Genomic DNA, 13209 nt, shown 5'->3' with positions numbered 1-13209 from the left:
AAACAAAGCGCCTTGACAAAGGAATTAGCATAGAATTTAGCATTGAAATAGCTGAGTGATTAGCTTGTGACTGGTCACAGAAATAGCTATGTTAAAGTTAAAGCATACACATCCGCAGAGGCACCCCTTGACAAAGGAATTAGCATTGAATTTAGCATTGAAATAGCTGAGTGATTAGCTTGTGACTGCACACAGAAATAGCTATGTTAAAGTCAGACCATACACATTCACAGAGGCACCTAGTACAAATCAACCAGGAGAATTTAGCATTGAAATAACTAGGAGAATTTAGCATTGAAATAACTGAGTGATTAGCTTGTGACTGGTCACAGAAATGGCTGTGTTGAAGTCAAAGCCTACACATCTGAGCTATTCACAGTAACTGGGTATACACTACAATATATAATGAATACTATATAGTGAACCAATAAAAAACTAAAATATAAATTACCTCAATGTTATCAATAAACTCTATATATTCTCCAATCAGCTAAGCTACCAACAATAAGTCGTTATATATCACAATGCTATATGGCGAAAAAATGGGTGGATTCTTACCCTCAACTTTAGCAACACGGATAGCTACGGGTCCCGTTCAGACGGACGAGTTCATCCATGGTCGGAACAGAGGAGGGGGAGAGAGACAGCTGCGAGGCGCTGTTATACTCCATGTATAACATGGAGTTATATGTGAGAGGTATTAAGAGTGATTAAGAGTCAATGCCAGCGAAAGAGCTGCGGTCTGAAGGTCAACGTAAAATACAATTAATTAAGAATGGAAATAGTTTAAAACATCTTTCCAATGGTTACTAAGCCAGAATCCATCTTCTCGGTTGAAATTGTCTCTGTGCTTGTATAGGCCATTCACATATACGAGTGACACTCGACACGTCCAGGTGCGGCCTTTTTTGGTGTCAACCAAGGAAGGTGATCTTGCAGCCAAGCTTGGTCAACTCTGTATTTTGTTCGGGGTGAGCACACACCTGTCAACCCCTCATCAGTGCCGACCTTATTACAGACCAATTCAGACCTTATTGATAACCCCGTGCCCCTTATAAATCTCAACGTTCATCCTACAAAGTCCCATTACAAGGGAAAAACACAAACAAATAGACAAAATAAATGTTTGCCCGTAATGTAACGGCTATACGCCGTACGGACCTGAAAACTCAATTTCCCCGTACAAGAATACGGGGTAAACCGCATGGGTTGACGGGTATGCAAGCTTGGTCAACTCCGTATTTCGTTCGGGGTGAGCCCCGGGAAGACCATGTGGGTGGACGCTCGGCAAGATGGAATAGGGAGAGACCTCCGGGTCCCCGCCACGTGGAGGCTATCGCTGCTGCTGGCAGGAGGGGGAGCAGGAGGTCACGGGGCAGACACAGCAGTTACGGGTTGACTCCTAACTGCGTCCGTTGCCCTCTCAAGACAACCCCCATCTTCTCTACCCTAGCCAATCCAGCTACTGATACTCCCTGCCCCAGCCTCCCAGCCACGACAAGGCCTACCGCAACACGTATCATTACCCCAACACCTATCACACCTCAACGCCTATCCCTTTAACTACCCCGACTCCTCCCTATCTCTGTCAAGACCAGGTCTACCCAAACCCCCAATGACCACCCCAACCCCTATCACCATCACCTCAACCCCTATCACTCCCCCTGCCCCAGCCATAACCAGGACTAGCCCAACCCCTATCATTACCCCGACCCCTATCATCACCATCACCTCAACCTCCATCCCCATCGCTACCTCAACTGCTATTGCCTCCGCCAGCCACAACCAGGCCTAAACCCCAACCTCTATCACTTCTCCAATCCCTGCTTAACCACTCCCGCTTGTTCTCCCATCACCGTAACTACACCACCACGTTTAAATACATATCCCCATTCTTTTTAATTCAACCGCTATCATCTCATGTACGATGTTATGATTGCTGTACAACGCATTTGGGGCCGTCCATAAATTACGTCACGCACCTGGGGAGGGGGGGGTGTCAGACATTTGTGACGATTTGTGACGAGGGGGGGCGTGGTTTGATAAATGTGACGTCACATCAAATTGTGCAACTTCAAATAAATATAGATAACACGTTCTACTTAATTAAATATAGATTTGAAGCTTTCGTGACTGCAAGGATCCATACTCTTTGGTTCTATTCGGTAAAGTCACGTCGGTAAAAAATAAAGCAACAAAAATCACGACGTAATTAAGGTGTCAAGGCACCTTAATTACTCTCACACAGTTTAAAGGTCGCGGTCTGAGCTTGGCTGTGTTTCACTCCAGCGTTGTCCTCGAGACAGTCTGGTCCCTTCACCTGATGAAGGCCGCTTGTGTTGTGGCCTAAACATTTAATGTGCAGCTTCACATTAAATGCGCGCTACAATGACAATAGTTTAAAGCGATTTGAAGCATGTTTTATATTTTTTTGAGGGGGGGGGGGCAGAGCTTGGTGACGTCATATTTGAGGCGGGGGCTGACTTTTTGTGACGCCGTGTGACGAGGGGGGGGGGTCAAAAATCTTCCAAAATTGCGTGACGTCATTTATGGACGGTCCCTTGCCACACGAGGGAGTGGGAGTGGGAGGGAGCGGGTGAGAGTGAGGTGAGGGAGTGAGTGAGGAGCGTGAGAATGAGGTGAGGGAGTGAGTGTAAGGGGGTGAGCAAGGGGGTGAGGGAAGGGGTGAGCGAGGGAGGGTGAGAGGAGTGAGGGGGTGAGTGTGAGGGGGGTGAGCAAGGGGGTGAGTGAGAGGGGGTGAGTGAGAGAGGGGTGAGTGAGAGGGGTGAGTGTGAGGGGTGAGTAAGAGGGTGAGTGAGAGGGTGAGTCAAAGGGGGTGAGTGTGAGGGGTGAGTGAGAGGGTGAGGGGTTGAGTGTGAGGGGGTGAGTGAGAGGGTGAGTGAGAGGGGTGAGTGTGAGGGGTGAGTGAGAGGGGGTGAGTGAGAGGGTGAACGAGGGGGTGAGTGAGAGGGTGAGTGAGAGGGGGTGTGTGTGAGGGGTGAGTGAGAGGGTGAGTGTGAGGGGTGAGTGTGAGAGGTGAGTAAGAGGGTGAGCGTGAGGGGTGAGTGAGAGGGTGAGTGTGAGGGGGTGAGTGAGAGGGGTGAGTGAGAGGGGGTGAGTGAGAGGGGTGAGTAAGAGGGTGAGGGGGTGAGAGTGAGGGCGTGAATGTGAGGGGGTGAGTAAGAGGGTGAGTGAGGGGGGGTGAGTGAGAGGGGGTGAGTGTGAGGGGGTGAATATGAGGGGGTGAGTGTGAGGGGTGAGTGAGGGGATGAGTGTGAAGGGGTGAGTGAGAGGGGTGAGTAAGAGGGTGAGTGAGAGGGGGTGAGTGAAAGGGGGTGAGTGTGAGGGGTGAGTGAGAGGGGTGTGTGTGAGGGGGTGAATTAGAGGGGGTGAGTGTGAGGGGGTGAGTGAGAGGGTGAGCGTGAGGGGGTGAGTGAGAGGGGTGAGTGTGAGGGGGTGAATGTGAGGGAGTGAATAAGAGGGTGAGTGATGGGTGAGTAAGAGGGTGAGTGAGGGGGTGAGTGTGAGGGGGTTAGTGAGAGGGGTGAGTAAGAGGGTGAGTGTGAGGCATGAGTGAGAGGGGTGATTGAGGGGGGTGAGTGTGAGGGGGTGAGTGTGAGGGGGTGAATGTGAGAGGGTGAGTGTGAGGGGGTGAGTGAGAGGGTAATTGTGAGGGGGTGAGTGTGAGGGGTGAGTGAGTGGCGGTGAGTGTGAGGGGGTGAGTGTGAGGGGGTGAGTGAGAGGGTGAGTGAGAATGTGAGTGTGAGGGGGGGTGTGTGTACATGAGTGTGTGTGTACAAGAGTGTGTGTGTACATGAGTGTGTGTGTACAAGAGTGTGTGTGTGTACAAGAGTGCATGTGTACAAGAGTGTGTGTGTACAAGAGTGTGTGTGTACAATAGTGTGTGTGCTTGTGTTGGAGACGCTGCTGCTGAGACATCTATTTTGATCACGTAGTTCGTGAAGCCTTCAATAACTGTACCGGGGGAAACTCCATTTGGTAAAGATATAATGGGAGGCTGATCAATGCCCGGGTGCGGTCAAGGGATGGCTCACTATTACTCAACCACGTTATGTATGCCGATGATTTGGTAATAGCTGCTCATTCAGAGGAGGAGTTGGAGACGCTGCTGCTGAGACTGGAGCGTGCCACTAAGAGATGGGGCCTTACCATCAGCCCCACCATAACTAAGCACCTGCCTGGGTATTTTGTACCATCGGACACTCCACCCCCACAACTCCCAATCGATAATGGGGCAGTTGTGGAGAGAGTGGAGAGTTTCCCATACCTGACCAGTGTGAGGAGGTCTGGACCGCGTACCCAAAGCAGCCATTGAAGCTGCATAAGTCACAGTCCTAAACCTCGCCCATTTACTCTCGACATCAGGAGGAGTCAGGGACGATGCCAATCCCAGCCGCAAGCAATGATTAAATTCTCGCTTGCAACTTTCATCAGATAACTGAGACCAGGCCACTTTAGGTTGGAATGGGGTCCTGGGTGTACACCCACCACCGGAGTGGAAGAATGGCAGGCGCATCTTACAGATGACTAGTCGATGGTCAGAGGGCAGATCAGCTCCACGGTAGGTCCTGGCGTCAAGGACATGGGCTCGCATCCACTGGTCCATCACTATATAGTCCAGCAGATGTTCTTGGTTGGACCCGGCATGCATCCATGATGTTGTGTGGACGCGCCGATGCCGGAACAGCGTGTTGGTAATTACAAGCCCATGGGCTGCACAAAAATCTAGCAGCCTCCTACCGTTGTTATTGAGCTGATCTGGCCCATGCCCTCCAATCACTCCAGACCAGCTGCCAGTATCATGACCAACTCGGGCATTGAAGTCACCCAACATGATGACTCTATCCCGAGGGGCCACTTTAGCCAGCACCTGTGACAGGAGGTCATAGAAGGCATCTGACTCATCGGCTTTGCATGCATCCCTCCACAAATGTTCATCTTCGGTGGGCGCATAAGTAACCACGACCACCATTCCTCGCCTCCGGTTGATGGGAAGGCGAGCCCAAAGTAGCCTGGGACTTACAGCTTCCCACACCTCACCGCCACGCTCCCACGCCCCCTTCATTCTTTTGTACAAAAGAAGAGCCACACCCTGTTGTTTGGCAGTCTGCTGCTCCGAGTAGAGGACTGTCCACCCCTCATGGTGGCAGGAGCCAGAGCTGGTCCACCGGACAGCCTGAATGCCACACAGATCCAGGCGGTACCGGTCCAGCTCCCGACAGAGGAGTGGCAGCCTCTCCTCTGCAGTGATCGTTCGAACATTCCACGTGGCCACCCGTAGTGACTTTTCATTGTTTCTGGAGGAGCCCCGAGGGTAGATATTCAATCTCCTGGCTCCGCCAATTGGGGTTTGGCCAGGAGACGTCAAAGACGCGTGGCCCCCCAGGGCCTCCGGCACAAGCTTATTAGTTACATATTTCAGTTTAACTCGTGGTTTAGTGGTAATCAATTGAAGGTGGAGGGGTTACCAGCCCCACGCACCCGTCCAGAGCCCCCGTTTAGCCCCTGTGGTGGACACATATGCCATGAGGGGAGGAGCCAATCAAAATTGGACATCCCCCCACAGCACTGTCCACGACAGAGTTGCCCGTCGGGTAACGCGAGGAGGTAGCGGGTTGTTTTACCACCACTACCACCACCACTACCACCTCCACTACCACCTCCTGTTGTATATACCGGGTCTTGAAAATTGTATTAAAAGAATAAAAATTAAATGAAATTGGGAAAAATGCGTAATTATGTGAAGTTATGTTAATTGATGTAATTATGCGCATACTTATGCTAATTCGAGAGATAATCGTATTAATTTATGCGAATGTGTAAATTAATGCAAGCCGTTATGATAATTAGGCCCTGCCTCGCTGACGAGGGTAGTATTATAAATCGGGATCATACAATTAATTGTATGAAGTTTTGCAAGTGTGCTGTAAGTACGCCAAATTATGCTCGGCTTTGTTGTCTAGGTTCGTATTATCAATCGGTATAATAAATTATTCTCGCTTTAATATTTACTTATTATGTATTAGTGTGTTGTATGTCAGGTCTCCAAATTCAAATCTCATCGCAGGATACAGTTCTCATAAATAATATTATTAAGCATGAACTCAGGAAAGAAACACTCAAACACTTCTGTGTTAAGCAATTTTTATTTCTAAACAAAACCTTAACACTCTAATATGCGAATTCTCATGCTAGAAATTGTCAACACAGTACGCCAGAAGATGTTCCCCTTATTGAGCTATACATTTAACCCTCAATGATCACGTTTGTTAACTGCGTAACAGAACAATTTATTACTTCATCAGAGTAGTACGAGCATATACGGAAAATAAAAGTCCTTAAAAATTAATGCCACGACATTCATACGGAAGGCGATAAAAGCAAATTATTATACCCCAAAGGCAAAAGTATACGTCAATATATTAATCGGCAAGATTATATAATTAACTAAATGTCTTGGAATAAGGGTGTGCGACGGGGTGCGTCCCCTCCTACGGGAGATTCTTATCTTTGGCTAAGTTTTAATTAATTCGTGGACAAGATTGTATGATAAAGAAACCGGTTTAACACAATATTCTCTCTGTGGGCGTGTAGATTCGTGATGAAGGTTTCAAAAGTTTAGTTTTTATCGATGAATCTATTGGTAATTCATGCAATCGGAAGTAAAATCACGTAAAACAAAATAATGAGAAAAAAATTAATGTACTTATAAACAACGTATTCTTGTCACTCGATAAGCCGCGATGCCTTCACGGCCAGCTGATGGTTCATGCACTTTATAATTGGTCTTAGTGTGTGGGTACGTTGGATTGTCTCTTTGGTAAATTATTGTGTGAGCAGACGCCAGGAGCGTCGTGGGTTTGTGAGTGGGGGAGGGTATACGAACGACGGCTGGTTCCCTCTATCGCTCGGCGTCTGACGTTGGCTGCCGGTTCTCTTCGCCGCTGGATGATGAGCTGCGTCGGCACGATGCCCGTCCTGGAGATGCTCGGTCGCTCGTGCGCTGGCAGCAGTTCCTCACTCTTGTCTTGGTTCCCAGCTGGTGCTGGTCGGTGTGCGTGTGGGTCGAACCCACGGCGCGCTCGCTGGCGCTGACACTCTTGCTCACGGGCGGCTGGTCAGGCTCTATTCCCTGCTGGATGAGCCGAGTCGGCACAACGCTTGTCCGCTGGCTGTTGACACCCTTGCTTGGTGGCGCTGGTGGCTCTGCGGCGTGCTCTGTCCTGCTCCGGCTCTCTGGCAATGAACGATGCTTTCGTTCGTTGATGGCAGGCTTGGTCGACGTTTGGCGCTTTCCGCCCTCTCTGATGGATGATGCTGGAATTCTCGTCAGCTTAGCTCGAACTGCAGTGGCTCTTGTGAGTCGATGCCCAGAGCGGAATGATTTCCGAGCGATACTTCTTCTGACGGCGCTGAATTCGCACGGCGTAGCGTGTCGCTACCCAGCGAGCCTCGTCATCCTGGATGAGTTGCGGAGTCTTCTTCTACGTCGGTGGTGATCTCCTGCGTCGGTGGCTGGCTGTTATCTTTGGGGGATTGAGCATCTTCGATAGTTGGTCGCCGTCTTCTGCCGCAGGTAGCTGTGATACTATGTATGGCCAGTGTCTCTCTTTTCATGACAAAATTTCTTCCTCTGGCTCGCCTCCTCACAAAGGACTGGAACTTCCTTTGATCTCGCTGTTGTGGGGGGGGGGGGGGGGGGGGGCTGTACGTGTGTCCGTGTGTGTGTGTGTGTCTTTTATTAAGCCATCTGTGTCTCTCCCTGTGATTACCGTCGTTTCCCTCGCTCTGGGTGTTACATTCCTTGCTACCCCATGCTGCGGGAAGACAAAGACGGTTGGGAGGCTCTTTTCCTATGGAACACAGTTTATCTTGGACAACCCTCGGTTTAATACTGCACAAATATTATTTGGTTTGTTTACTAAGATTTGTGATTTAACATTGTCATCAGCACGTATTTTTTTTAGGGTTGATTAATTTCGTCCCCCCGTCTGTATCCGGGGATCGGTGCTTTTTATTCTCGAGGTCAGAGATATAGCTTAGTTTGGACTTAAGTTTTCGTGATTGCAGGAACTCATGTACTGTGGTTCTTTTGGTAAAGTTACATAGATAGAAATATACAATAAGAAACAATGAGTTGAATAAGGGTGACATAATATAAGTAATAATGAAGCCACTAACATAGACTGCAGTCTATCATGGCGACTTATTCTTATAGCCAAGCTTCAACTTTTTCCGTAAAAAAAATATATATATCAGTTATAATGTCCGTTTGCCCTGTGCTCTGTGTCTGTGCCTGTGATTCTGGATATTTGTTTGTGAACTATCCGTTGGCAATCTGGAGATTTTGCAGATAGTCGCTAACCTCCCTTTGCCCCGGAGTTTATTATTTAATGGCCTTTTACGACCTCCAGCTGCTTGGTGCTTGTGGGAGGTAGCGGGTTTGAGGGTGTTTATTTATTTATTTAATCGATTATTGTTATTCTTATTATTAAAAATGGCAGATTATTTTTTATATTAATTTTTGGAAATAGGCCTATATATACAACACTCCACTACCACCACTACCTCCACTACCACCTCCACTACCACCACCACTATCACCACTACCACCACCACTACCTCCACTACCACCACTACCACCTCCACTACCACCACTACCATCAATACCACCTCCACTACCACCTCCACTTCCACTACCACCACTACCACCACCACTACCGCCAATGATCCCCCACCCTCCCTCGTGGAGCCTGTAAAAGACTGGATGGGCAAGTGCTGTTAGCGAGTAGCAGCTGTGAAGGCCGGCACAGCACACGAGGGGGTGGGTGGCCAGCACCACGCCTGGCCGCCCACGACCAGTTAGGATAATTGTCACTGGTGTTGGCCGTGAGCGGTAATCAAACTCAGGTGGCCGTGTTCGTAGCGCAGGGCGCTAACCAATGTATCACTGCTCCCCACTACCATCATCATCTCTACCACCAAAACCATCAACTATCATCAAAATAAAAATTGTGACCACCAGCATCACCCTCGCCCCCACCATAATCTCCACCACCAACACCACCACCTCCCTCAACCCCACCATCACCGCAACCACCATCATCTCCACCACAAACACCACCACCACCATCATCTCCACCACCATTCTCACCCCCACCACCATCATCTCCACTACCACCACCATCATCTCCACCACCACCTTCACCACCCCCCCCACCATCATCATCATCTCAACCACCCCTCTCACCTCCACCATCATCATCTCCACCACCACCCTCACCACCACCATCATCTCCACCACCACCATCATCATCTCCACCACCCCTCTCACCCCCACCTTCATCTCCACCACCACCATCAACTCCACCACATAATCCCAAGCCTCTTACCGACTGTCATCTCGCAGGGCTGCTCAAGGCTGTGCCGAGTGGACCTCCAGAGCAATAGCATGGAGGAGGTCGAGCGCGGGGCGCTGGGTGGGCTACCGGCGCTGCGCGAGGTCTACCTGGGCGCCAACAGCCTCTCCACGTTCCCTGCCTCCGCGTTCGCCCCCCCGCTGCCCGCTCCCGCCCCCACCGCTGCCAGCGTCCTCATCGACGGCGACAGTGACAACACCGTTGGCGACGTTGGCGACGCCGGTAGCTGCGACGTCGCGAACGCCGACGTCAGTGTCAGGAGCGGTGGCAGCGGCAGCAGCGGCGTCGCCACCTTGGACCTCGGCTCCAATTCGATCTCCTTGCTCCACACCGATGACCTCCGGTGGCTGCTGGAACTGAGGACCCTGAACCTTTCCAAGAACCAAATCACCGAGGTGTCCTCGGGCTTCCTGCGCGGTCCCCGTCGCCTCCGGCGCCTGCTCATGTCCGCCAATCGGCTCATGAGCGTGGCCGGCATCTTCCCCGAGGACCTGGGCCTCCTAGAGGCCCTCGACCTGCGCAGCAATTATCTGTCCAAGCTGCCGGCGGGAAACTTCGCCAACCCCACCTCGCTCCTGTTGCTCAACGTTGCCGACAACCAGACCGCGGAGGCGGAGGACGGCGCGTTCGACGGCCTCGCCTCCCTAGGCCGCTTCGACCTGGGCGGCAATAAGCTGGGCCTGCAGCCCCTGGGACCGCGGGCGTTCGAGGGCCTCGTCAACCTTACCAACCTGGAGTTCAACAACAACTACCTGCACTACGCGTCCGCGGGCGCCGTCCGCAGCCCGCTGTTCGCTCCCCTCCGCAGCCTCACCCACCTCTTCCTCAACAGCCAGCGCAGGGACAGCATGGTCAACTTCCCATCCAACTTCCTGGAGGGCCTGGCCACCCTGCAGGAGCTCCACGCCGGGGAGCTCTACCTGTCGGTGCTGGACGCCGGCACGTTCCTGCCAACGCCCAACCTGCGCTGCCTGGACTTGGGCTCCAACCCGCTGTGCGGCGTGGAGCCGGCGCTGCTGCGGCCAGTGCCGCTCCTCGACGAGCTGCACCTGCGCGGCGTCCGCCTGGACGACGTCGCCTTCCTGTCCTGGCTCAACCTGAGCCTCCTGCGGGTGCTACGCGTGAGCAACAACCGCGTCGGCGAGGTGTCCGCTGCCGAGCTCGGGGCGCTGCCGCGCCTGCAGCTGCTCGACGTCGTGGGCAACCCCCTCTCCTGCGGCTGTGACAACGCATGGCTGCGCGACTTCCTGCTAAACTCGAGCCGCGTGCAAGCGCCGGGGCTGTGGCGCGTCCGCTGCGGGTTCCCGCTGTCCCGGCGCGGCGAGCTCTTCGTGCGTTTCGACGCGAGCCAGTGCCGCGACCGCTCCAGGCCGCTGCTCTTCGCCTGCTGCTCGTGCGCCGTCGCCCTCGTCATGCTCACCGCCACCGTCTTCAGGTTCTGGCGCTGGCACCTGCTCTACGGGTACCACCTGCTCGCCGCTTGGCTCGGGGAGCGTGGGAGGCCTGCGCGGCAGCCCGGCCCGATACGCTACGACGCGTTCGTGTCCTACAACAGCGACGACGAAGAGTGGGTCGCGCACCAGCTGCTACCGCAACTCGAGGGCGCCGGCATGCGCCTCTGTCTGCACCACCGCGACTTCGTGCCGGGCAAGGACATCGTGGACAACATCATGGACGGCATCTACGCGAGCCGGCGCACGCTGTGCGTCGTGACGCGGAGCTACCTGCGCAGCGAGTGGTGCTCCAAGGAGCTGCAGGTGTGCGCGCAATGGCGACGTCATAGACGGCAACCACTGCCCACCGCCACCCGCACACTCATCACCAACTTCCACCCAACACCACCACTCACCCGCTAACCACCCATCCACCCGAATGCCCACTCATCACCAACACCCAATCCACTCAACACCACTGCGACCACCACCACGCAGCCACCAAACATCACCACACACCCAACCATGGGCTCCACCATAGGAATGTTGAATTTCCACCACCCGGTCTGCAGGGCTGCAAGCGGGAGATGAGCACCGATAGCTCAATGTGGCTCGATTCTGCGGCGGCGACTCCGACGAGGCCACTTCTGTTGCGTCTCATAGAGCCCTCACATTTGAAGGAAACACCCCAAGTGGCAGCTGTCCCTGTGCTGCCGAGCGTTACTCAGCACCTGGCACGGGAGCAGGCATTTCGCTACTGCCAGTAGAGGGCGATGACCGTCTTGATCTAGCCTAGGGGCACCCCCGTTGACAGCTGTCCCTGTGCGGCGCAGTGCAACTCAGCACCCGGATGCGAGCGGGCATTAGTCTACTGTCAGTGGGGGCGGAAGCGATGATTGCCATTAGTATAGCTTAGGGGGTTCCCCAGCGGCAGCTGTAACCTGGTCTGCAGGCGGGCATGTCAGTGGGGGAGGGGGTCGCTGTGTGGTCGAGCCTAGCGGGTCCCCAGAGGCAGCTGGTGTGACGATTGCTGCTCAGTTTCCCACTGGAGTGACGCTGCCTCTCGTGCAGGTGGCAGCGTTCCGTCTCTTCGAGGAGAACCAGGACGTCCTCGTGCTCCTCTTCCTCGAGCATATCCCTCACAACGAGCTGTCCGCCTACTTCCGCATGCGCCGCACCATCCGCTCGCGCACCTACATCACCTGGCCCGGCGCCCGGGAAGACTCGTTCGCCCGGCGGGGCCGGCGGGGCCGCTCGGTGGCCCCCGCGGGGTCGGAGGGCGCCTGCAAGCTCTTCTGGCACCGCGTGGTCGGCGCGCTAGGGCCCGGGGGGCGCGGGGACGAGGGGTGCGGGGTCGCAGAGGAAGGAGGTCCGCTGGGAGCCCCGCTGGTGCACGCCTGCTGACCCGCTCGCCGTGGCGATGGTGACAATGGTTGAAGGTGGCGTTGGTCACAGTGATGGTGATGCCTGCTCAAGGCAACCGAACAAATGTCCAAGTTTGGTCGGCGGGTTCGTAATGGCAGTGTCCCGTATCCACCCGCATGCCTTCTCCCCACCGCCTGTTGCTTTTGTGAGAATGTGGAGTTTAGCGCTGGGTGTAACATCTTGTGGGTTCGTCCTCAACTCTTTACATAGGCAGTGCTACCGGAGCAGTGGGTGAGGCTGATGTTAAGACATGGCAAATGGAGCGCTAGCTGAACGGGGCTAGTGGCTGGGTGGGCCTGACGATATAAAAAGTGCGTGTGGCTATGCAAATGCGTCTGAGCAGGGGGGGGTGCACTGAGTGGGTGGTGCTGGTGATTGATCGTTAACGCCAGGGTGCATCGGTGTTAAGAAATCGAGTGCTTTGACATTTGGGGAATGTTCGTGGTACTTTACGTTTATTGTTGTTGTGGTTCATGTCCATTAATGAAACCACATTGTCTGACCCCTCCACCACCCAACAGGGTCATCGCGTTTACACAGCTGAAATTATCATTATTATTTATGCACTCCTCGCGACCCGAGCTCGACATCGGTGTGGGGCCGCCGCTCTTGGCCCGGAGCTCGGCGTCACTCGTCCCAGCAGGGAGAGGGGCGCGACGACGAAGCCTAAGGGAACGGCGTCGCCACCTTCGTCATCCCTGGGGTTGAGAATCAATGGACAAAACACACAGCACGCGAGCGTCGGTGTGGATAGTAACACGCGCAGTACGCACGCACACACAGTACACGTACACAGTACACGTACGCAGTACACGCGCAGTACACACACGCGGTGCACAACCAGTTTGCACCGCACGTGGCCAAGCGTGCAACAGCGCACACTCTACTGCGTATTCACCCGGTCTTGTGAA

General features: G+C 53.5%; 1 protein-coding gene across 1 annotated transcript; it reads left to right on the top strand.

The window, feature by feature from the left end:
* The first annotated feature begins 9472 nt into the window (after nucleotides 1-9472).
* LOC116955700 (toll-like receptor 13) lies at nucleotides 9473-12316 on the top strand. Its single transcript, XM_032976958.2, has 2 exons — nucleotides 9473-11197; nucleotides 11945-12316. Exons 1-2 carry the CDS (start codon nucleotides 9473-9475, stop codon nucleotides 12275-12277), a joined length of 2058 nt encoding a protein of 685 aa, XP_032832849.2. The 3' UTR covers nucleotides 12278-12316.
* Nucleotides 12317-13209: the final 893 nt, after the last annotated feature.

Source organism: Petromyzon marinus, chromosome 61 (assembly GCF_048934315.1).
Source record: "Petromyzon marinus isolate PM22_M1 ecotype Great Lakes invasive population chromosome 61, UKy_Petmar_22M1.pri1.0, whole genome shotgun sequence".
Taxonomy (NCBI): Eukaryota; Metazoa; Chordata; class Hyperoartia; order Petromyzontiformes; family Petromyzontidae; genus Petromyzon; species Petromyzon marinus.
This window is presented reverse-complemented; position numbering and strand designations above follow the sequence as displayed.